Source organism: Archocentrus centrarchus, chromosome 17 (genome assembly GCF_007364275.1).
Source record: "Archocentrus centrarchus isolate MPI-CPG fArcCen1 chromosome 17, fArcCen1, whole genome shotgun sequence".
In the NCBI taxonomy this organism is placed as follows: Eukaryota; Metazoa; Chordata; class Actinopteri; order Cichliformes; family Cichlidae; genus Archocentrus; species Archocentrus centrarchus.
The window spans coordinates 15,789,931-15,815,988 of NC_044362.1; the positions used below are offsets into that span (position 1 = coordinate 15,789,931).

The 26,058-nt window shown below is 40.1% G+C and overlaps 1 protein-coding gene across 3 annotated transcripts in view; it reads right to left on the minus strand.

Annotated features, from left to right (window-relative positions):
• LOC115795397 (ephrin type-B receptor 1-B) overlaps window positions 1-26,058 on the minus strand; it is a 170,057-nt gene that overhangs the window by 33,952 nt on the left and 110,047 nt on the right. For all 3 annotated transcript variants that reach the window (XM_030751287.1, XM_030751285.1, XM_030751286.1), the window contains exons 5-6: window positions 20,356-20,691; window positions 9,844-9,968 (exon numbers count right to left, since the gene is read on the minus strand). In XM_030751287.1, coding sequence (XP_030607147.1) covers window positions 9,844-9,968; window positions 20,356-20,691 — 461 coding nt within the window. The remainder of the gene's footprint in view (window positions 1-9,843; window positions 9,969-20,355; window positions 20,692-26,058) is intronic.

Consider the following 26,058-nt stretch of genomic DNA (forward strand, 5'->3'; position numbering starts at 1 on the left):
TTTTGTCATCCAATTCCTCCAACAGAAAGTATTTTATTTGTTGATGAAAAGGAATGCACGGTGGAAAGGTGGTTAGTACTGCTGGCTCACAGCAAGAAGGTCCCGAGTTTCAATCCACCATCTGACCGGGGCCATTCTGTGTGGAGTTTGCATGTTCTCCCTGCGTCTGTGTGGGTTCTCTCCAGGTACTCTGGCTTCCTCCCACAGTCCAAAGACATGCAGCTATTGGGGTTATGTTAACTGGTGACTTTATATTGCCCATAGGTGTGAATGTTTGTCTGTCTCTCTGTGTTAGCCCTGGGACAGACTGATGACCTGTCCAGGATGTACTCTGCCTCTTCTTGCAGCACTCATACACCCTTGTATATAAGGTGTTTGTCCTCTATTTTATGCATTACTTTTTTAAAATAAGAACATCTGTTTAGACCTTTTATAGTACTGTCTCAAGCCACCCTTTGCTTCTTTATGTTTTGCTAGGAAAATGGAAAATAGACGCAGATTTATTTAAACACACGCAAACATGCATGAAATAATGTACATAAGGCAAAAAAAAAAAAAAAAAAAAAGATTTTGCACAATTCTAACAAGCTTGAAGGTCAATATTTGGTAAGGCCACATTTATTCTTCAACACAGCCTGGCTCTGGGGAGGCTACTCCCATTGTGTTTTTCTATCCAGGTATGCTTTCACTGCATTGACAGTGTGTCTGTCGTGGTGAAAAATGAATCGGATGTCAATCGGATGCTTTCCAGATGCTGCTGCATTTAGATCAAACTCTAATGGTATTTTTCTGCATTCATAATTCCATTTTGACAAGATTCCCAACACCACTGGCTTAAATGCAGCCCCAAACCATGACAGAGTCTCCACAGCATCTTGCAGATGGCTGTAGGCATTCACTGTTATAAATCTCTCCTGACCTCCTCAGTGCATACTGACAACAAACTGAACAAAACATGTGGGTTCACTACTCTGTAATACCTGTTGGCACTGATTTTTCACTCCAGTTCTTGTGTAATTTGGCATACCTCAACCGTTCCACTGAGACCATTTCATGGATCAACCGAAGGGGCAGATGCATCTCTCAGGTCCCGGGTCAGGTCTTTGCTGCATTTCTCCTATTTCTTAAGGATGTGACTTTCAGATACTGTTCATCAGATGTAGAACATTTCTTTTTTTTTTTTTTTAGGTCTGCCACTTCTTCTTTTGTCCTTGTAATCTTTGTTATATACTCAAATTTCTTTAAGGTCACACTGCACACCATGCTGAGTTATGTAAAGTTTTTAGCTAATAACTAATAGCACCTTGTTGGTACAAAAAATACTGTTAAATTGTGTTATCCATGGCACAGATTCTACTAGAGAAATGGGGACATATTATGTGTTTTTTTGACAGGCTGATAGTAACAAAGTGCCTAAAGGTACAATTTAAAATATTTCTTTGCTAAATTGTCTGTTAGGTGTAGAAACAACACTAGTTCATCCTTTAGGTTAAGTGCCTTTTTAAATGCTTGAATGATTCACAGGTCAGTGTTGAGGGGCTTAACAAACAAAAAGTAATTCCTCTGAAAATGGTCAGGTAGAAGGACGGGACTGAAAACGAGTGAATAAACAGTCAATGTCCAAAGAAAAAACTTGGATGGATACACAGAGCCATTTATTAAATACCATACCATACCATACCATACCATCTTTATTTATAAAGCACTTTAAAACAACCACAGCTGACACAAAGTGCTGTACATTAAAACACAAATAAATAACAATTTAATAACTCTTTCAGGTTAAAAAAAAAAAAAAAAAAAAAAAAAAAAAAAACAGTTTAAAACTAGATCCCGCTGGAGTTAAAAGCCAAGGAAAAAAGATGGGTTTTAAGACGAACTTTAAAAGTGGACAGTGAAGGGGCCGCTCTAACCTGCAAAGGCAAGTCATTCCATAACTTAGGACCAACAACAGAGAAAGCCCTGTCCCCTCTGAGCTTCCTTCTTGATCTTGGTACCTCCAAGAGCAGCTGGTCTGCTGACCTGAGAGACCGGCAAGGTATGTAGGGGTGAAGAAGCTCAGAGAGGTAAGGCGGGGCAAGATTGTGCAAAGATTTAAAAACAAACATAAGAATCTTAAAATGAATCCTAAAATGTACAGGCAACCAGTGAAGTGAGGCCAGGACAGAGGTCATGTGCTCTCTCTTTTGAGTTCCCATCAAAAGTCGTGCAGCAGCATTTTGAACCAGCTGCAGACGTGAGAGTAGCGACTGACTGACTCCAAAATAAAGTGAATTACAGTAATCCAGTCGAGATAAAATAAAAGCATGGATCACTGTTTCAAATACATTTGTGGTATAAAATTATGATGCCTAAACTTGTTTCTTTTTTTTTTTTTTTCCATGCTCAGCAGGGCCAGTCATGCAGTTTGCTGCAGTGTAGTTTGGGACTCGCTTTAGGTATCTGCTACTGGGGATCAGTAATGACTCGGGCCTGTCACCTTCCCATAACCCAGAGTGAATATGACAGCCAGAAAATAAGACTGCACCTCCACAACCCCCACCACTGCAAGCTGCTGATAGCTAGCTGCTGATGGAGGTAGAGAAGGAAAAGGACAGTTCAGTGCAATGGGGGGGCGAATTTCCCTGGAGTTAGTAGTACAGTGTAAACAGACACAACTTTTTTTTTTTTTTAGCTTAATGAATGAACTCATGTTTAATGCTAAATAACTTCTATTACATGTACGAGCACGCAGAGAAAGCTGAAAAAAAATCTGATTTGACAGCAGTGTGCAATAGAAAATATAAAGATAGGCAAGGAAGAATGGTGTGTGTGTGTGTGTGTGTGTGTCTGCGTCTTTGTGGGGTGGGGTGGGGGTGGGGGTGAGAGATGGCAGGAAGTGATAAGAAACTCGAGGCAGAAGCAACCCACATCAAAATCATTATCCAATCTTATTGGTGTAATTGAATCATTCCAGTTGCTCTGTCATTGAGCAGACGAGGTAAACACAGCTATGAAATCTGCCCCCCCCTCTCCACATAATAATGTGAGCAATCACATTAACTCTTATTGGACACTCTGAGCCTGATGAAGACAAATGTTTGGGCTAGGGATGGGAGAGCATCACACCAACAGGCTTTCATTCTATCTCTGAGAGGAAAGAGATATTTATAAATGGAATACTGGATGTAACTGGTTTACAGAGTTTAATCATTTTGCAGACCTTTTGTACATGAGATCGCACACGCTGTCAATCCTCCAATGTGCTGCATACAAATGCTTGTGGAACTTGACTTCAGAGGAGCAGCTTGTGCATTTGAAAGAGGTGCGAAACACAAGAACCCCCTTGAGAGACTGAAACCCTTGTCACCTATTCATCTGGTCTAAGATATGGTTGAATGCATACGGACCACTTGGGGGTCAAGATTTGCTTATTCCTGCTTATCAGTCATCCTGAATTTCTCTGAATCACACCCCCATCTGTTGAGCTTGAATGGAGGACAGGTGAGCAGACAGATGGCAAATCGCCAATGGGCAAGCATCCCTTGGGGGAGCACCAGCTAGGAATGGCCCTTTCATGCTGCCTGTCAAACGGGGATTATGTGACACACACATACACACCCACATCTGCTACTTAAAATGAGCTGGCATTTGGCACTCCAGCAGGTTAGGAGATAACCAATGAAAGCCCATGCCAGGAGGGACTTCCAGCCATGAGAGGTCCTCTCCTGCTGCCAGTCAAATGGGGATTAGGAGAACCACACCCTTACTTGCTAAATAAAGACAATGTTGCAGGTGGGAAGGCAGATGGTAGATCAGCCAATCAAAAGTGTTGCCAGGGGTGACAGAAAGGAAGCAATATGGAGAATTTGTGTTTTACCACAAGCAGTACAGTCACTGGAACAAATTTAGCAAGACAAGTCTTTCTCATGAATATTATTCATTGATTAAATGTATTCATATTTATTGATGTTTCAAGTTCTGACTGTTGTTAATACAAGAGCACACTTTTATATTTATTTCCTAACAAACTAACTATCAACCTAATCACCTACCTGACTACTTAAAACCACACGAGGAAATGACACTTTATATGTTTAGACATGTTTGATTGAAGTCATTATATAGGATTTATTAAAAATGAATAGATATACTGTGTTACTACTAGATCAATTATAATCATATTGCTATTAGCAGACTTTAAAACTATCAGTTAATTTTTTAAAAATTGCCAATTCCCACCCAGTTGCTCTCGCAGTGCCATTTTTTTCTCTGCCACTTTTCCCCCTTTTACTTCTGGAAATTTATATATATTTTGTGTGACTTTCAGAATCCCAACCTCTCCTGTTGTGGGCCTGTAAAGGCGGCTGAGACATTATAGTAGGCTAAGTAATACTGGACCATTAAAGAAGCCTGATTTGACTTCACTTAACTTTGTCTGCATATGTGCATGTAGAACAGTGTCTGTTTGTTTTTCCAAAAAATGCCAACCCACCAAAGGCGGACAGCATGGCAAACTTGGTGGTAGCATGTGTCCTCTTAATAAGTTCACACACACGGGTGCATGCGATTACTCAAACAGACACACAAACTCAAACACGCACACGTGCGCATAAAGAGAAAGACAGGGAATACATAAGAGAACATTTTCATAATGTTTAAAAAAAAAAGGAAGTCTATTAATGTTCCTGATTAAAATGTATTGCCTAGGGTTAGAAAAAAAATTTTTAGTCGGGGGCAACAATTTAAATCTCAGAGACTAGTCGGGATTTTATTTCCAAATGCAAATAATTACCATCGCCTCATGAATTCTAATCTAAAAAGAAAGTGGTAATTATTTTTGAATAGGAAAACAATAGTGATAAAAATATGATATTAAAGACCCCTACTGTCTCTTAATCATTTTGTAAAGTAAAGAAGCTAAAACAATATAAAAGCAAATTATATCACCACACAGAAAGAAGCTCGCATATATTTCACTGCAATTCTGCAAAGCTGCATGTATAACACTAATGAGGATGGTAAAAGACAAGAACATTCAACTTATCTAATGTAAAATTCAAGAGAAACCTATTTGTTTCAAATCTTTGTCGGGTTTTTTTTCTTGTTCATTGTTGCTACCTTTTTTTTTTTCCAGAAGACTCTTTGTATGCATTCCACTCACCTGGAGACCTACAAGAAGGCCTCAGTAAGTGAGTTGGGAGACAAACAAAGAGGGAGAAAAGAAGAGAGAGAGCGAGCTGCTGCTGAGTGACTGAGGGAGTGCTGCACAGGTTCCGATGAGAGAGGAAAAAAAAGGCAAAAAAAAAAAACCCAACCAAAACATTTTGTGTGTGTGTGTCCATTAAAGTGCTGTAGTTGAGACAAAGGGATGATACACACTTTATCATTTCTGCTATGAGGATTTCCTAATTATATGTAGGGTGAGTTTTAAGCCTGCAAAAAAAAAAAAAAAAAGCAGTGAGGGCTAATGGCCAGTGTGTTGCAGATCCCAGTGACACGCCATAAAACTTGCATTTGCTCTCAAATTTGTCACACTATAGCATGACAGTACTGCTGTCACCCAGAATGGATACACCTGAACTGCTGCTGACACACACAAACACTGACACTCACACACACAGATTCACACACCCTCTCTCTGACACCAGCAGAGCAATCAGTAACCAGAGCCGGTGGCTGCTCCGCTCCAGTCTTAATGGAGGGCCTGACCTCCGCTACGCTGCGTTATTTCCACCCTCCCCAAATTTTCAGGCAACCAGAGGAAAAGGGGTCTGAGAAAAATGGAGAGACCGAGAGCATGTGATTCTACTTTTTCTCTACAAATCTTCAACTCATTTAATCTTGCTTCCCAATTTACAGGGTCCTGAGACCGCTTACTCTGGAATAAGAAGGTAGGTTGAAGAAGCGAGTGCAGCCTGTTGAGAGAACAGCCTTCAGCATTTTCTTGAGGTTTCAAGAGAAATTGTCAAAAATGTCATTTCCAAGAACTTCGTGGTGCAACTACAGCTTAAACTGGAGTCGGACTATATATGGAAGATTTTGGACTTATTCAGTAGTTTTGGGATTTTCATTGCCGTTAACATTTTATATAGCAGGATATTTTCCGAAATTATGGATATCAAGTAAATTTCTTAATTTTGTGATGCCACTTATCATGCACAGCACTGAGCCAGTCTTGATCCACCCCTCATTTTTTTTACATTTTGTTAGAAAAATGAGAAATAGGTGTAGCAGTTTCCTGAAATGTGCAAACACAAATGGGAATACAGTATATAAGGCAAGAGTTTGTATAATTCTAACAACCTTGAAAGTCAATGTTTGCTATGACCACCTTTCAGCACACCCTGAACTCTCTGAGGCAGCTTTCTTGTAATTTCTTTAAGTAGTCTTCAGGAACAGTTCTCCTGGCTTCTTGAAGGACATTCAAAGCTCTTATTTGAAGTTTGGCTGCCTGTTGTTCCATTCTCTGTCAAGATGATCTCACACTGCTTCACTAATGTTGAGTTCAGGGCTCTGAGGAGTCCAGTCCATGACTGATATAAAAACAGACAATGGAACACTATCCAGCTATGCTTTTACTGCACTGACAGTGTGTTCGGGATCATTGTCATCCCGAAAATGAAGCCACTGCCAATCAGATGCTCTACTGATGGTATTGCATGGTGGATCAAAATCTAATGGTACTTTTCTGCATTCATAATTCCATCAATTTTGAAAACAGCACTGGCTGTAATGCAGCCCCAAACCATGAGCCTCCACAGTGTTTTACAGATGCTGACACTCACTGCTTTTCTCCTGGCCTCCTCTGTACATACTGATAATGATTTGAACCAAAAAGTTCACATTTGAATTCATCAATCCATCAAACCTGTTGGCACTGATTTGTCAGTCAAGAGTGACTTCTTGAGTGACCATTCCACTCAGACTATTTATTTACTTCAGCAAACAGTAGATGGACCAACTGATGGGTCAGATGCATCTGCCAGGTCCTGTGTCAGGTCTTTATTGGACTATTTTTCTATTTGGTCCTCCACTACTCCAGTTGCCTCAATTTTTTAAGGACACACTGCACACCATGTCGAAATATGCCAGATTCAGCTAATATCTCTTTGGGAATCACCTTGTTGGTTCAAAAATACTATTTTATCACTGTGAAACTGTTTTTATTGTCAATTTTTGAAGATTCAGCTAAAGAAATGGGAGCAAATTCTATGCTTTAGCTACAAATTGCTAGTAAAAAAGTTATTAAAGATACCATTTAAAATTGAACACTGGTACATCCCTTGAATTAGATGCCTTTTTTATGCTTAAATGATTCAGTTTAGGTGTTTAGTGGTTTAACGTTCAAACAAACAGACCAAAAAAAAAACAACCAAACAAAATATATTCCCCTGGAAATAGTAAGGCATAAGTACTAGAAATGAGTGAAAAAAGGAGCCAGTGTTGAAAGAAAAAATTTCTGAAAGACCTTCAGAAAGCCTGGAGTACTACTGCTAGACATCACTTTAAAAATTAGTGGATGACAACTTTTTCATAGTATTGTATAAGGAACAAAAGCACAATGTAAACATTTCTTTTTATTTCAAAGTAAAAAAAAAAATCTGTGAAAATATTCTACTTCACTGAAAACATGACTACATAACTGCTAAGCTATAATTTTTACTGGTTCCAAAGAGTGGCTTGAAGCAGACATGCTTTAAGCTCGTGTTCTACAACTGCAGCAGAGAAACTTATGGATCAACCTTTTTTTATATGGTCCCAGAGGGTGTCCTGGTGGCTCAGCAGACAATGTCACATTCCATGTAATTTAATATCCCCATTTCAAAATTGTCAGTAACCAATATCATCACAGTTGTAAATGGCATTCTGTATTGCACCGTTAAAAAACAAAAACAGTCTTAACACTAATTAAACCTGTCTACATGAATTAAACTTGCCTCTAACGAGCCCTATGACAAGGTTGTGAAAGACACAGATCATTCCTTTATCAACAACCTGAGATATTACTCAACGCAAAATGTGACACTGCCATGCTGCTAGAGAAACTGCCATTGTCAGTGAGTGTATGTGGCTCCTGGTGAGATGGAATTTGCACAAAGACAGCTCACGCTTTGCTGTGCTAAGGACTAGCTGACTGTGGCAGGCACACTGAGAAAATCAACTCCCTAACCATAACAGTGTGCCTACTCTCATATTCAAAAGGCCACATCATCACTTTACAGCAGAATGTGCGGGAAAGCAAGGAAGATAAACACACAAGCAACCCACGCCAAGGTTTCTGACGCAGAAAATTTCCATGGACTTGCTATCCATGTGCATAGTGAATTTTAACGGGTCTGGAAATTACTTCACTCCATTTAGCTTCATTTGATTCTTTTGGCCAAAAAAACTTCAACCACTTGCATTTGCCCTTGGTTGGTTGGTGCTTAATCAGGCATAAAAACACATCTACACTGACACTTTGGACAGCAACGGCTGGCTGAAGAATGTCTGTTCAGGACCTATAAAAAGCCACGTCAGATCCAAAATACAGCTTGTCAGAAGAGGACCACCGTAGTGGAAATCTCATCTTCACAGCCCAGTGTGTCACAAAGCAATCACTCTGACTCCCCTTCTGTGTCTTACTCAGACTCACACGGTGAAGCAGTTTTCCAGATAGACACAAAAACACAGGGGGATATGAAGGTACATTAAAACAGAAGTAGAAAGGTTAGAGCACAACCACTCTGTCACATGAGCTATCCCAGTGCAATTAGCAACCTTGTCCTTGTTAATTCACTAATTTGTGATTACGCAGTGCTCATCTATTTGTGTGAGGATGCACTGCATAAACATCAATAGGATTAGGTTTCATTGATATTCATGAGCTAATGGGGGGCTCTATAAGTGTTATTTACACGACACTAAGCTGTCTGGCAGATAAGGTTTCTCAGGGCCATAGCAATCAGATTCAATTTCATGACCTGTGCAGTGCCAGGGGGGAAAACAGCAAGCACTGCAGCTAATATTGGATAAGTGAGTTTCCAACTGCAAACACTATTTAAAAACACGATTGTTGTTCTCGCTGATAGAAAATGTTAAATGTGACAAAACTATTCTACGGTGGGATTGTGAATACTGACCCTGAAGACTTAGCCCAAATGAGTTTGTGTGAGGTAAATAACGCAACACAAATAAATAAATAAGTAAATAAATAAATTGATTTTTTTTTAATCTTTTATTTGGAAAGCAGAACATGGGTGAAGGTGCACCAAATCTTAGAAAAGTCTTAGCTTAAGATGATGAGAACTGAAGAAAAGAAAAGAAAAAACTGTGCATGACCAACTTTGCTATACCTATTGATCAGCTTGAGGAGGACAAACAAGGACCCAAACAAAAAGCTGAAGTCTCCAATCTCTCAGTATCATTATGTCCAAGGCCTTGGGAAAAGCCTACAGGTCAATACTTGTGCAGCATAGGCTCCGTGGGGTAGGACTGGCGACTTAATAAAGCAGACATATTGTGTGTGAGCAGACGGGTCGATGTGACTCCCTCCAGATGCAATGCATTTTCACAGTGGGACAGGTTGCTGCACTGTGCAGAGTGGGCCTGGAGCAGAGGTCAAACTATTCACTTCATCAACAGCCGAAACCAAAGAACAGTGGGAGACACAGAGTGAACACAGTGAAAGAACATATTATCAACCCAGGGGACTCTGCTCAGAGATATCTAGGAGAGCTTTAGTTGTTGGGGGGGCTTTATATGCAGCTGAATATGCAGAGTAGGAGACAAGTAAAAGAACTTCAACCACTTCAAATGCAAAAGCACACACACACACACACACACACACACACACACACACACACACACACACACACTTACCTTTTCATAGTAGCGCAGCTCGTAGTCGAGGATGATGCCATTCGGCTGTTCTGGTTGAGGCCATGAGAGTGTGAAGCTATTCATGGTGGAGCTGATTTGGTGCATGATGGGAACTATTGAGGGAGCTGCAGGAAATGGAACGAGCAACACAAAATTAGTTCACTTCAATAATAACTGCTATTAATTACAGATTTATCTCACCCACAAATGTTTGTTGGTTGTAGGTGTTTATTCAAGAGTACAATTCAAGATAATTAAACCCAACAGCGAGCGAGGGAAGTAATTCTGGGCTGCAAAGTTTGACTGAGCAGCTGCGCAGAGGTATGTTTTCCATTTTGTGCTCTGTGCATGTTTGTCTTGCTAAATGGTGCTTTACATGCAGATCACTTTCTTTAAAGTTACAAGGTAGGAGATTTGCTTTGGCAGGTCTTTAGTGCACTTAGTTCAACATCTCAGTCCAAATACTTTCACACACGACGGTCCACATTTTAATAATGGTGCATTTTTGCATGCATCTTATTCTGTGTGCATATAAAATATCATGCTGCTGCACAAATACAAACTGAATTATTTTGCTATCCGCATTCTTCTCAGAGACTGAGAAGCTTAAACAGTCCGGCTGCCTCTCTCATTAGTAAGCAGGTAAGCAGCTGAGTTAGGGCGATTAGGGCTGCACTCTGCCATATTCTGGCACCACAGGACCAACTATAAATTGGCTTTAGCCAAAACAGATCTGCCAGTTTTGGCTAAGGTTTGTGGGCGTGGACTTGCACTGAGTGTAAGCTCTCGTGAGCAGGACGCTGGCTACCAGAATGCTCAATCACCACGAGCTTGGCAAGAGTCCGACTACCATTGTGTTAGATTTTGTCCGCTGATGGGCAGAGAATTTAGGAACATAAGTGTAGCATCTAGGATCAGGATGCACTGGATGCAGGGGTTAATCCCTTTCAGGACTACTTATTCACACAATCTTGCTTACTTAAAACTTAAAATCATCATCATTTATACATCATAATTCACAGTGCATCAATTCACATCACATTACTGTGCACATGTAAATGCAGCCATAAATTACCAAACTGGACATCAGTTTTAAGTTACATATGAAATTATATATACTATTGCATGGGTAATACATATCTTGTTATCATATCATTGGCAAATAGAACATGTTTCGCAAGGTCAGACTGGACCTTGAGCCAATTTACTTCTAAAATGTAAAATTCATAAATTTACAGCGAGGACTGCAAGACGTGCACGACACTGCCAACACTTAAAAAAAATGTCACGACTTATGTCTAATTTTAAAGCGCATAAAGCAACAGTTAATATAAAAATACAAATAATAAACTGATGAGACAAAAATATTATCTATGGCCATTTATTCATTCAGGAAACAGATACGATTTTACAGATCATTGGGTAGTAAATTATGTGATCCTCTGGCAGTTCATTCAAAGTCAGAAGTTTTCATCCAGTCAGGTTTGAGTAAAAAACATTGATCAGTCCGGTCGTTACAAAACCATAAGCTGCTAGCGAAATGTTTATGTTCTGCACATTTTCCGCGCTGTAAAAACCTTACAGGCTTTTTTCCTACCCTGCATAATAGTATTTGTATCGTCTGTGGAAATAAATGTGAGACCTGTGGACAGCATATTTTGAGTAATCAAGGCAAACTTCTTAGCAATTTCAAAAGCTTTTTCCTTCCAACAGTATACTCTATTATTGCTGATATCAGTATCAGTGATGTCATAGTGAACCACATTACAAAGCAGATGGGGAAAACAAAGCAAGTCTGCACCCAGCCAGCATCTTCAAGTCAAAGCCAAAGTGCCGCTGTTTGCATATGAACTGCATTTTATTCACGTAATGAAACCCTTTAAAATCAAATCACTATAGTATCATGATTGTTTTGACCCAGCTGCACAGAATATCCCATCCCTCAGCCCAAGTACACCTGAATGCACACACATGGGCTGTCAATTAACCCAGACAGTAGGCAATTTCCTGCTCATCCCATATTTTTGCCCTTTGCACTGCGATGCTGCTATTATCTGTGCTCCTCTTCCTGCTTCACGTGTTGCTCATAGATTGTATTATAAATAAAACTCGATAAAACTTGTGCCGTGCGCGCACATGGATGTGCCTGCACCTACGTCTGTGTGTTGTGTTACGTCTTAAAACTCTTGTGTGTCATATATTTGAATTTAAGTTAAATGGAAGCCTAAGAAGACTTTTTTTAAACTCAAGATAAGACCTGAGTCTGAAGCAGAGCAGCATCTGATCAGCTGCAGGCGTGTTTTTAATCTGTATTGACTACAAGTGTGAAGTAAAATAAATTGAATTTAAATTAAATTGAATCCCATTTTTAGCACCCAAAGAAGGTGTCACATGCTGATGCAGAGTCCACCAGGCAGTCTTATGGCTTACTATTACTTTTGCAGATTTTTCTCACTTGATATTTAATAAATCTGCATCCTGTTGTTGCTAACAACAACATCTAAGCTACATTGATACTGATTTTCCCTACACCTGTTTGTGGTATTAATGTATGTTAATCACATATGACACAATATAAATATCATAAATAGTGCTGGATTGCTCATTAAGCATTAGGGATTTTGGTTGTTCATTTGGTCCACATGGTTCCCACTGTGTGTGGCCTTCCTCTGCCTGAAGTTTCAGAGCAGCGTGAAGAAGCAAAACCCTCTTTTTTGTTTAGCTGCCTTTCTGCTGCAGAGGGTGCAGAAAGCACTATGGCACAGATTTCTGAGCTGCAGTAACTGTAGCCTGTGCAGCAAAGTGAAACAGGCAATGTGCAGATACTGCAACTTGGTTTTTCATATTCATATTGTAGATGCAGTAAATTTATGAAGTTGTGTTTGTTTTCATTGGAATAACACAAAGGTCAGAAAGTGAAGACACAACTTAAAACTTTATTTTGACCAAACACAGTTCTGCATGTCGTCTTTGTAGGACGCTCCTATTGCAGGAATCAGATTAGCTTTCAGAGCCTTTGAGTGTCAAACTCTTTATAAATGCTACCTCTGCTACCTCTTTTCTAATTTTTGTAAAAAAAAATAATAATAAATTAAGCAGAATACTTGGAATGCACCAATCTGTGATCGAGGCAGCAACCTTTTTCATACCAAAAAATACCACAAATTATCCTCAAATCCACAAATTATCTAATAAAAACTTTTTTATGTACAAATCACTTTCTGTAATGACATATATAAATATGCCCCGGATTTGACTGCATCATCATAAACTCTTTCAAGGTGCTATAATGAACTCTAATTTAAAGTTAAAGGCTGAATCAACCAGTGTTACTCATCAAAGCAATTTGTGAACATACAAGCAACTTTGATTAAAAATATATACTGCCTGCTGCTCATATAAGTTCAAAGCCTCCGTGTTTGCATATAGTCCTGGAAAGAAATCCCCACCCCCAGGTTTGCAGGCATAAATACAGCCCCACACAAGCTCATGCTCTACATTTTGCACCAATCAGCCACTTGGCTCTTGGCCTGCTTGCTGCTGAGGCCTAGTCATCACTCCACCTGGTCTCCACTCACATCTTTCTGAATAACTCCTCTGTTCAAAAGGCAGCAAATGGCACCCTCTCTCAACTAAGTGATCCTTTTATCACACTCCTCTGTGATTATTCTATTTCTTTTCCTTCTCTATATACTTCACTCTTGCATAAGCATTCAAGTTACAGTAGGGGGGAAAAAAAATACCCCTGACCTTTTCATTCAATGTGTTTGCAAGTAAATAATGCTTTGTAGGAAGCCAGGGTTATTCTACAGCATCTTCAGCTTCGATTGGGGTTAGTATTTCTTGATTTGAGTGTCAGATAATTGCATAAAATGTAAATGTTGAACAAATGAATAGGCTCTGTTTATCCTGTCAGTGTGAATGGATTATGTTCCGTCTGCCTCCCTTGGCTCTCACCTCCTGCCCTCCCTCCCTCTTTCCTGCTCCCCTGCCCTAGACAGAGAGAGTAAGGGCTAAGCTTCACCTCAGTGCACTTCAGCCTCTCTGCTTCTCAGGCTAGTTCACGCTCCACTGACCAGGGCTAGGGCTGCCTGGGCCGCATTATCAATTACCAGCCACAGGCACACACTGTTCCTGACAGACCCCAGGGAGGGGCACTCCATGCAGAAATTACTGCAGTAAAAAAGAAGAAGAAGAAAAAAAAAGGGTGGGGTGGGTTGGGGGGGGGGGGGGGTGCTGAAGAGGAGAACCCTGAGTCCTTGTCCCAACTAAAGTCAGTCAGAAAAACATGAATTGCGATGCTGACTCACAACCCACATCTGAGAATCTTCATTTTTTTCTGCGATTCAGGTGTTGATGAGGAATTTGGAGAAACAACATCCAATCAGAGCCTTTTATGTTCATTAACTCGTGCCAAAGGAACTTGTACCTGAGCTGAGATGTCCCTGTTATTATTCCTTTAACCAGTTTAGTTTGGCATAACTAATGCTGTTTTTCTTTCCCAAAAGATCAACTCAAACGTCAGCTCATCTGGAATATTATGGTATTAACATCTACACATTTCCACTACCCTCTCTTAAGAAAAAGTAGGAAAAAAAAACCCTTTTGTTAAACCACTTATCCCATTGGACATACTGACTGTGCTCTGAGAGGAAAAGCAGGACAGAAAAAAAAATCAAAATATCATGTGCACATGTATGTGGGTCCTACTAGGCTATGTGTGAAGAGCCTGTCAGAGACAATGTGTTGTGCCTATATGAGGGTGCGGTTCAGCCCAATGAAGCACCGCTGTCCCCACCAACTGCGTCCCCCACTGTCACCCTGGGACGATGATGGTGACAGTGATTGGTGACTGTGTCCTGCACTCCTCCCTCCTCCCTCCATCTTTCCCATCCCTTGCTCCTGTGCTCCACTTTTATCTGGCCTCACTCGCAGCCCCTGGCTTTTAATGCAGAGCTTGGCTCACCATTAATCAAAGTCAAAGCCTCCAAGCTTCTGACTTAGACAGAAAAAGAGAGAGAAAAGGAGGGACAGAGATGGGCCGGGACAGAAGCACGAGACAAAGTGACGAAAGAATGAAAAGCTTATTTACTTTTGTGCAATTAATCAACTGTAGAATATAGATGAGTTTAACCATCACTTTGCAGAGGCACAAAGCTGAAGCGGCGGTTTTGGTATGATTACAGTGTAATTCTATTATTAAATAGGAATGGTCAAAACTGCTGCACTTCAGAGATACCGCAACTTTTAGTCCTTTTTTGGATAAAGATCTGACATCTTACATTTCCACAAATAAATTGCATGTCTTAGACACCTACAAACTCCCTTGTTTTTCCAACTTCATGGCCAATATTTCAGATGGTTATTCTCTCACATCTTTGAAAGGTCCCTCTGAAGCCACAGTAGAGATTACATAACTGTTTCCACCAGGTCAAAAGTGCTGCCTCAGACTAACAAAATAAAGTTTAAAAGTAAAAAGTGTGAAGTTCCCTTTTAAATTATTATTATTAGTAAAAGGCTATTTTCTGTATCCTGTACGAGGCAGCCAAATTGTTTTATAAGGTCAAACTGAAAATGACAATAAAAGTTTCCAGTCTCCTTTTTTTCTCGTTAGAAATAGACTGAGATGGCTATACAAGTTCCTCATGTTCACATTTGAATTCCCGGCAAGAAATTCCTGCTCTGCCTCAGTTACCATGACAGAACAGAAAGTTAGACTATAATTCATCAGCAGATCTTGTATCGTAGCCCCATTCAATTCTGTGTAAAGAAAAAAAAGTGCACAAATACATATAAACATATTCATTGCCACATGTACAAATTGTTCTTTGCGTGCTTGTGTTTTGTGTTTCCAGATGCTGCCATGCTACTGAACCACGCAGTCTCTTAATAGCGACTCAGTGTCTCAGATGAGGGGAGCAGCCTGTGTGCTGTGGCTCTGTCAAAGGCATAGGTTCAACTGCCTGCCACCTTATTATCAGGGGCTCAGAGGGCCAAGCCAGCCATGACTACATGGTAATGGGCCTCTCTCAAACATCTTAAAGAGGGATCAGTTCAGCACCAAGGATTTCTGTCAAGGAACCATGGTTTGAATTATTTTTAAAATCACATTATACGTGGACAATTCCAAACATATATATATATATATATATATATATATATAAAAAAAGAAGCAAAAAAAAAAGAAAAAAGAAAAATCCCTTTACCACATGCACATACATTCACACAGGGACAAGTGCACACAGAAACACAAACTTATGCTTACTCGAAACACTACAGTACATTAAGACATCAGAACTGACAAGGTGGCTCAGTGGCATCCAAACCCACACTTTTGTTGTTTTTTTTTTGCCTGGAGCTAATACCTCGTTTTCTGGATCCAGAGACAGGATCCAACAGTTATGGGAATATACAGTGAATGAAATAAAAATGGCACACTGGAGAGAGCCCCAAGAACTGTGAAAGATGATGAAACTCTCAGACACCCCAAATCTTATACAACGAGAGTAAAGAAACACGGAACAAGGCAACACCCCAAAACAAATTGAAAGGCTGTAAACTGAGAAGACATAATGAGTAGTGTCTCCACGGACATGTTTGCCTAACATCTCATTGAGTTGTAGAACCCCACAGATGGCAGCGCTCTCTAATTCATCTGGTTGTTTGGATTTCAGTCTAGTGCACTACATCTTAGTGTCTTAAATGCAACTCGCCCAGTCAGACTTGCCCATAGAAGGCTTAGGATAGTAATGTTTTCATTTCTGTGGGAATAGCTCTCCAAACAGCTACTAAGTGAAGGAGGATTGTTTGTAGATATACTTGGCGCTCTGTGGTCTGAGGGATTGTTGGCACATAATCTAGGTCAAGAAGGCTGTGCTACTAAGATCAGAGAAATGCTGTGTATTAGCTCTATAAAATAGCACCAGTCAAGAGGCTTTTGGATATTTATTTCATCAAGCGTTCACCAAAGCAGTCCCACATAACAACTCAGAGAATAGAGTTACCACATTTGGGAAGGTTGGGAAAAAAAAAAAAAAACACTTCGGCAGCAGCACTTTGTATAGGTTAACTGTCCAGGATGGAATAAATGAGAGAACACGGCTACAATAGTGTAGAATTCACCACACGTGGTTTTACTGCCAGCAGTGTGACCATATAGATATTGTTAACTCTGTGGGTATATAGTATTTAACTAAATCCATTTGAATAAAAGAGAGTTTCTAAATCTTTAAATTAAACCATTCAACATACAATAAAAGCTATTATTCAGCGGCTAAGATAGATAAATATGACTAAATTCAGGCCAGGCTTGAATGATGGTCTTAGAGGGGGCAGTATATAACCTTTGTGTGTCTTTATCACTTTGTGTGTGTGCGCGTGTGTGTGTGTGTGTTTCCTGGAGAGCAAAGGCTGTGAATGAACTCCTAAATCACACTATTGATCAGTTCTTCCTCCCAGACACACGCTGGGATCGAGGGCAGTTAAATGGCCTCTTTGGTGATTCACACTAAATCCCTTTGCCCCCACACCCCCATCATCCTCTACTCTTCTTCTTCTTCTCCTTTTTCTCCCCTCAAGCTTGTCTTTTCATAGCCTGTACAACCTTGGATACTGTTTTCTGGATAGATGTGATTTACTGTAATCACATGACTATCTACACTAAAGCTGAGTCAAGTTGAAAATGCAAAGACTTCAGCGACACAAGTACAAACTTTTATCAAGACCACTTCACACAACTCCTCTCACAGGTTGTTATCAGACCAGAAAGGTAATAATCTAACACCGCCCTTGACAAACAGCCTATATTTCATGGGAATTCTCTACTTATCTTCTAAATTATATATTTTATGGTGTTATTTGTAGTTTAGAATCAGGAAAATGCTAATTTTTGGTATCAAGGCCTGAACTGAAAGAGTGTGAAACTGATAAAACTGTCTTTTTTATTGCTTTTCCGTGACCTGAAACCGTATCAATGCTTATAAGCTTTGGGGTTCTATTAAGATGCAATGCTGTATATGGACATAAAGGCTACAATTTAAGAAGGTCCTTGAATCTGAGATTTGCTGCATGCGTTTGATACTGCGATTAATCATTATTTGCCAAGTGATTATTTTACTTAACTGAAACCTTTTTAACACGTGCAGCCGACAAGCCTGCATGACAGTTAGGGTTTATATAAGTATGTAAGCATTATGCACACTTCCATGGCGTAGCGTCCATCCATCCAGTGATTTTCTTTACAGCTTGTTACAGCTTTCCAAAAATGTTATATTAACATTTGTTTATCAAATCTGACTAAAAGGAAACAGAAATTAGTCGCCTGTAGCAACAAACCTGCTAGCCTTACATGTGAAAGATTACTGGCTCAATTCAGGGAGGAGACACACAACTCAGCCGCAGGGTGTCACAAGCTAGCGTAGTCCTAGTCCGGTTCCTATCTGGAAGGGTTACCCAGTTACACTCCCTGCACAGATACCCTTTAGGTGTTGTTTTCTATACTCCCCCTCATTGAGATCAGCATGAGGGGGAGTTACAGCTCTCTTTCCATAAGCTGGGCAATTTGTGCAGTTTGTGTAGAGCGCAGTTTGTGTGGAGCAACAGACTTCTTCATGGGTGCATGGAAGTCCACACAGGACTTTTGCACACCCTCTGATGACAAAATTGTAACTACTTAGGCCCCAGTGTGGTACTTTACTTTATACTGAATTTTCACATTGGATGTATAATGTATCTAAATATATAATTGGTCTACTAAACAATCTTTGGAAATGTAGAGAGTTATATCTTAAGGGTGTCTTTGATGTTGCTGTTGTTAACATTAGCATTTATTCCATCTGGATATGTCTGCGTTGTCGGTGACCTCGATTGAAAACCCCCATTGAAGCCAGGAACAGTGCAATTACCTGTCTACAATGGGGCCATATAGAGCTGGACATAGGCTTGGCAGATTACTTGCAGACACCTCATTACTGCAGCAGACTTCAACAATAGGCTTGGGCATTGCTTCTTCTGCATCTATCTGTCAAGTGTACCATTAGTCTGTCAAATGGGGACAGTCAGCACCATTAGGCCACCTTGATAATCAGACCTATTTACTCCCTCATTTTCCTCTTCTTCACTGTCACAGTCTTTCAGTCTGGAAGAAAAAAAAAACACTCCATTTCTCCATCCTGCCTTTGCCTTCCCTCCCACTCATCTCCTGATTCTTTCTCAGACAAAGACAAGTTCAGTTGGTCATTATGTTTCTCAGAGAGTCGTTGTAATCAAATGTGGTATGCCCTCAACCAAGCGGGCCAAATTTAATTTTAAAATGTAGTCCCACACAAAGGAGATCTGGATGAAGCAATTACTATGTCACTGGTCTTTGAGATAAATGCAAAGTTCATTCTACAATTACAGTGAAACAGGGCTCAACTAGACTTAATTTGACATTATATATTTTATCAACGGATCACACTATGTATTTGCACATCTATAGAGGATAGGAAACATGACACAAGCTATCAAAGTGCATGACTGACGAAAGGATCCACGGACTCAAGCTACCAAACTTCTCACTTTTTTCCTTCTGAGACTCAACGATCTTCTTTTCATCACACAGCAGCTCCACTTTGTTTGTTTAATTCCCCCAAGCTTTGCTTTTTACAGTTCGACCCATCCACAGAAACAGAAAAGGGAAGAAAGCCTCATTTAAATGTTTCACATGGTCAGTATTTGTCCCTTGATAGGTGTTTCTGTGTACAAGTCAAAGATCTACAAAAGCATGAAAAAATGCTTGTAGCAAAAAGGACCATCAAAGTCAATATCCTCAACCTGTCATTTCCATTGGTTGGGCTCAGATCCCACCACACAAATTCCACACAAGCAAGTGCAAACACGCAGAGAAACAGACAAGGAGAGTAAGAGGAAATAATAACGCCCTAAAGCTTAACCATAGCATGGACACAGATCCATCCCAGGAAGACTGAATACACATGCATGTACAGGAACACAAGCACACAAAAATCTCCTCCAATCTGACATTTAATGTGTCAAACAGTGACGAGATTTGAATATCTATTATCTGTTAGGTAGCTGTGCTCATTTTGCCCCTCCACATTGCAAGCAGTTTCCTTAATTCAGGAAAGAAAGGGCAGGGAAGAGCACGCATGTATACCTCACCTAACCATCTTTACTCTCTCTTCATGCTCTGATTACTCACAGTGGAGAAATATGAAATTGCACTAGCCCTGAAGACTGCTAAGCCAGAAGTGTGAAGTGTGACTCTAAAATGCGCATTGTGAAAGACGATGCTCTGTCAGGATGAAATGATTCGCAGTATTTACAATAACAGCGTATTTGCAGTTTCACAAATGAAACTGACATAGAATACTTACACAACAGAATAAACAGAATACTTACCAAAATTATACAGTTTAAAAGAAAAGCATCAATACTAGTAAAAAAGCTAGAGGATGAAATTGAACATTGACAAGGAGCTTTTTGAATGGTGATCAAAGCAAAGGTACTTACCAGCCTGGTTGGTGGTAATATCTATGGAAACATGCTGCGCAGGGTATGGGCTCTTATTGCTGACACCATTGACCGCCTGTATCTCGAAGCTGTAGATTGTGTGAGCCAGTAAGTTGCTGATGAACACCCTGGTCTCAGTGAGACCCAGCTGTCGAGGAACAAACTCCACGTTGTCATCGCAGTGGGAACAGGAACGCCGGTTGGCCTGGCACTTCTTGCACACTATGTTGTAGACGACATCATCGCGACCGCCCGTCTCCCTGGGAGCATGCCATTCCAGGATCACGGAGGTTTCATTGACAATGGAGATCACATTTCTTGGGCTGGAAGGAACGCCTGTAGATATAAAAAAAAATAAATTATGGAAGCAAAACTTGACTGTATCTATGTAAAGCTGTCATCATCCTTAAAGAAAATTAAAAGACCACTTGTAAAGAACAAAGAGGTTTCATACATTTTTCTCCTTTTACTTTTGTCATTTTACAACAGTCTAATGAATGCAAATGCTGCTTTTGAGAACAACTTGTCTTTTTCCTTATTTTTCTTCATCTTGAGCACAATTGGAATGCTAATTTATTCCATTCACACCCAGAGAGATCATACAGCGAAACGTTTGTGTCTATCAAACATTGGTTATTTAGCAAAATGCAGTGTTGCATGGAGTATTCTTATCCAAGTGGCTCTGGAGATTCACGCTCACATTCACTCCCTCATAGCCCGCAGCTGGAGCAGAACCTCAGAAACGATATTCAGAAAGAAATCAAGAAATAATGAAACTATTGTTTTGCTCGGGTGGTCGCTTAATATCAGAGTGCAGAAAAGGGGCTTGTTTTGGCCTTCTGCAATTGGAGCTTTAAGAGTTAAAATCTGTTTAAATGACATTGTAGAATTTTGCTTAGCTGAGAGACCCTTCGACTGCTTAGAAGCAGCCCCCCAGATACCAGACTAAGCTTTCCAAAACCCTTAGTCAGTGCTGCTTAGGTTAAGTGAGGCAGCCCTGCAGAGCTGATCTGGTACCAATTTATCTTGCATAAAGCCTGACCTTTATCATTAAAAGAGAAGTTAAACTGACCCATTTCCAGATCCATGACTACCGTGAATCGAAAAGAACCTCTGAGGAATTACTCGACTCTCTTTTTCCTCTTTTCATTTATTTTTACCCATGAGCAAATACACAAAAGTAAGAATTTTATGTATATTTTATACAGTACATTTCTGTGGAAATAAGGCAGATAGCTCCTTCAGTCAACAAAGCCACATGAGATAGGAGAGGGGAGCTAAGGAGAGAATGACAGAAGACACAGTGGCTTGTGTTACTTCTGCAAACTTGTCTCGGTGTCTCAACAACAGAGAGGCCAGTGAGAGGAAGGGTGTAACCCACACAGCATGATTATTATAGTCTGGATGAGAGGACAGGTAATACATGGTCAAATGGCACATAGAGGCCACCAAATTTATATGGCAAAGCAAAATATGCCATAGGGTTGTTTGAGGGGACTGAAAGAACTTTACCTGCAAGGACTGCAAATCATGTTACTTACACAGCACATATGTTTTATGTCATCCATCACATAAATGTATTTGCATCCAAATTTATATTGCTGGGAAAAACATAAGCAGATATGCTCATGTGGAAAAGGCATGTACAAATGCACAAAACCTGAACAATCTGTTTCCGTGTATTTGTGTCAGCGCTGTCTGTGCACCACAAAAAAATACCGGCTCAGGTGCGAGTAAGTTGTCACACTCCATCGTCCCAATTACAACAGTACTCTACATATGCAGGGATGTGCAAGAAATCATCTATGACTGACACTTAACCAGCGATTTGCATGCTACTATTGCAGTACTCTGGCTGTTTTAACTTGCCATGGGAATTCATTTGGTAGCAATTTTACTTATGGGCTGTTGGCAAACATTCTTTCAGGTACATCACATACAATATAATTTGGTTGTGTTTATATACATACTGCTTTCACTTAAGTTACCACAGCCATAGATAATTCCTCCCCCCAAACATTTTTTGCACCACTCTACAGTAAAATAATGGTACACAAAGCAACACAAGTGCCAGGTCATTTGCATAAGAACAGTGATGATACATCATTGCACATGTGCTTTTCTACAATATGGGCAAATGCGTTATGCACAGAAGAGTCTGGTGCATGCGAATTAGACTGGTGCAGCCAGTCACACCATTTGTGTCATACCCTTTAAACAGATGTGGGAATCAAAATGGCAAAATATGATACTGTCTAAATAAATCGACAGTGGACTGCAAACTGAACATGGTTCCCCAGAAAGCAGGCACAGCAGGGCAGAAATGCACAAGAAAAAAAAAAAAAAAAAAAAAAAAAAAAAGAGCCAGCTCTTTTGGCTTTGAAGGTCTGGTCAATATCATTATGAATGTTGTTTCAAAAGTCTTACTGTTTTACTCTCATCATGGCTGGGTAATGTAACCCTTCCTCCTCACAGGCTGATATGCATACAGTAACTGCCCTGTTTCTGAGGGGCCCTTAAAATACCACCTGGGCTGTAAAAGACTACAGCTCAGTTTCCTTCCTTGGCTACTAATATAAAGAGTGCCCCAGTGCCCAAAATAAAAACGTGTAGATACTGTGTACTCATCCACCTTTTGAATGGTCTGAGGCTGGTGCTTCTCTTCTTTCAAACTGTTTGTTTTTATGATGTGAAACAGGCCTTGGGGGGCCAACAGAAGGTCCCTGTGTGGAGATACTGATCACAGCCAGAGGAGCTGGGAGAAAGAAAGAGGGGCTGTGTGGGCTGGTGAGAGATAAAAAAAAAAAATAAATAAAAAAATAGACCAATAGTGACTTTGTGAGCGACTAAAGGAGTCATAGTCTGAGTGTGTTTGTGTTAGCAGCATGGGAGATATTTGTGTATTCACAGTGATGAGTGAGGAAGAATTTGGATATGGAACTGATAAAAGGGCAATCTACACATCTATAACACGCCACAATAACTCTGAATGTTTTATAACTCTGTATGTATTAAGCTTTAAATGTGGCAAAGAGACTTATGAAAGTTTTGAATACAACTGGATGCATGTGCCTGATAGTCTAGAGCATTATGTCTTCAAAGCCAGTACAGGAGTTAGAGCAGGCTAGACAATTACCTTGACTGAGCTCCATTTACTACTACTAACTGAGAGAGGAAACTGGCCAGCTGATGGCTGTGGGAAGCACCCGTAACAGACTCCAGAAGTGAATTAAGAAAAAAAAAAAAAAAGGCTTGTGAGAAAAGAGCAGAGATTTATGCACTCTGACAGCTTGCTCTCTTTTCCCTTTGAAAAATAAAAGAAGAGAGACACTGAATAGAAGATCAGGGGGAAACAGCTAAATGGGATGATGAGGAGAAATAAAAAAAGATAAACCAGTCACTTCAGTCAGAAATTTCCATGGGGTTTGTTTGGATTACAAGGCACAGACAATGTTTGACAGGACTCAAGGAGGCTTTTAGGGGACAGGCCACAGACATGAGCATTGAGTGAGAGCCACAACATTCAGAACCGACATGGTTGTGATTAATACTGAAACTCATCAGAGTAATTCTGCTTCCCTTGTCAGTTCCTGTATTTATGTTGATTCAATTACCATCAGCAGCAGCTGACAGTGGTGGTTTCCAACATGCACAACATGTATGAACAGCAGTTTTTTTTTTTTTTTAAATGATCAATGTTTTACACATTTCCACATTACACACCCACATCACAATTAGATGTGGGTGTGTATATATAGCGTGTTCCCTGTAATGCCCTTTATGTCTATGGAAGGGCAGCTGTAGTCTGAAACGTTACATTTATTATGGTTTTGTATTAAAAAATATTCAGGAGTTTTCGCTGGTGTGCGGACTCTATTTTTTTTCTACATTTAGAATTTGCCAGGTTAGACTATACAGTAAATTGTGCATATTCGGATCTCACGTTGTCACATACACTACTTCCCATTGTGCTGGTGGATTTTTTTTTTCTGTGTTTGATACAAGTCCACCCCAACCCATGCACCATCGCCTTTTCCCCTCCCCCACGGACCAATTAGCACTGGTTTCACTGCTCGACTCCCTTCAGTTACCACTCAACTTGTCATTCTTCTGACTCGCACATCGAGGCACCTATTGGCCCAGCACGCTGGATCACACTGACCTCTCTCCATTGAACCATTCTAACATGAAAACATTTATTTATTTATTTATTTTTTACACATGCACATCTGTGGGGTAGCTGGGGAATGTCAAAACTGGGGCCTTGAGCCTGGAGATGATACCAGAGGGGGAGAGAGCGAACAGAAAACACTCCAAAAAGTCTAAATCAAGATCAAAAGGGTTTCATACATAATCTGTGATGCTTCATCATTTTCATTTTAAAATATTATTTTAAATATAATATAAATATGTTTTCATTTAAAAAAACATGTTAAACGTGCTTTAAAATAAAATGATATTCATCCAGATGAATTCTTTATAATTCTTCTAAAAATTTGAATGTAAAATCTGCATGTCTTCAAACAAAAATGTATTAATGGGGATGTAGCCTGTTCCGCTCCTCCTGAAGTTGGAAAAAAATGACATGGGACAAAGGAGGGACACGGAGCTGGTATTTAAAAGTGCATCCCTGGCTTGGCATATTCCTATCCCTGAAAGAAAAAAAAAAAAAGGTGATGGGATGGGGTGTGTAGCATGAGGGCTTCTGCTGACAGAGCCATATAATGCACAATCCATCAGCAAGCTAATCAGACTGATCAGGAGCGTACAGCCCCTACGTGTCTGATGATGGCAAGAAGTGCTTAAGCTACAGCTTCAGCTGTTACAGGCTGACCTGATTTAAGCTACTCTAGCAGTGCTCTTATCAGGACCTGTAGTATTAAAGAGATTGTTACTAGGATCATCTCACTGGCCCTCCTGGCTGAAATCTAAGGCAACCAGAGCATCGCGCCCAGCTGCTACTGTATGTTTCAGCCTTCAGAAAAAGCTCTGCACTTTTGCCGAGAAATTCTGTTATCACAAACTGGAGAGCTGCTACCATTTGCTTACTATAATATTGTTAAAAGGAACATTTTCCGACAGATTTGGAGTACAGCCGTTTGGAATATTTTACTCCATCGCACGCTGTGTAATTGTGAGTGTATTAGTAAGCAGTTTCGTCTTTGTCTGAAAATGAATAGCAATGTAACTTAACTACTATAAAAGAGGTATTGAGAGGACTGAGGACAAAATTAAGGAGAAGCGTGGGCCAGAGGGAAAATAACAGAACTGACAGGGCAGATAAGATGAGATTGAAAACAGAGAGAGAGAGAGAGCGAAAAAAGGAGCCAGTTTCATTTTGAAATAGAACATAGACCATAAGGATCTGTTTAAGATAATCAGTGTGGAACTGCTGTTGAGTTGAGATTGCTTGGGGCAAAATGCAAGGCCTTAAAGTAAAGACAGAGGCTATTGTTGATGGAACACTTATTAATTCACCAGAGTGTGTTTTATACTATGGGAGAAAACTGAGAACATCTAAAACCTAAAGGGACCAGGATGGTAAGCTTTGCTGCCATGTTACATGTCTACAGTACATGTTGTAGCCATTTACTTTCACCAGTGTCAAAAATATGTGGAACAGCCAGTCTGTGGGCTAGTCCTGTTTGTGCTGCTCTGTGAGCCAGCCGTGCAACAGATTGAAGTTATGACATATTGTACCAA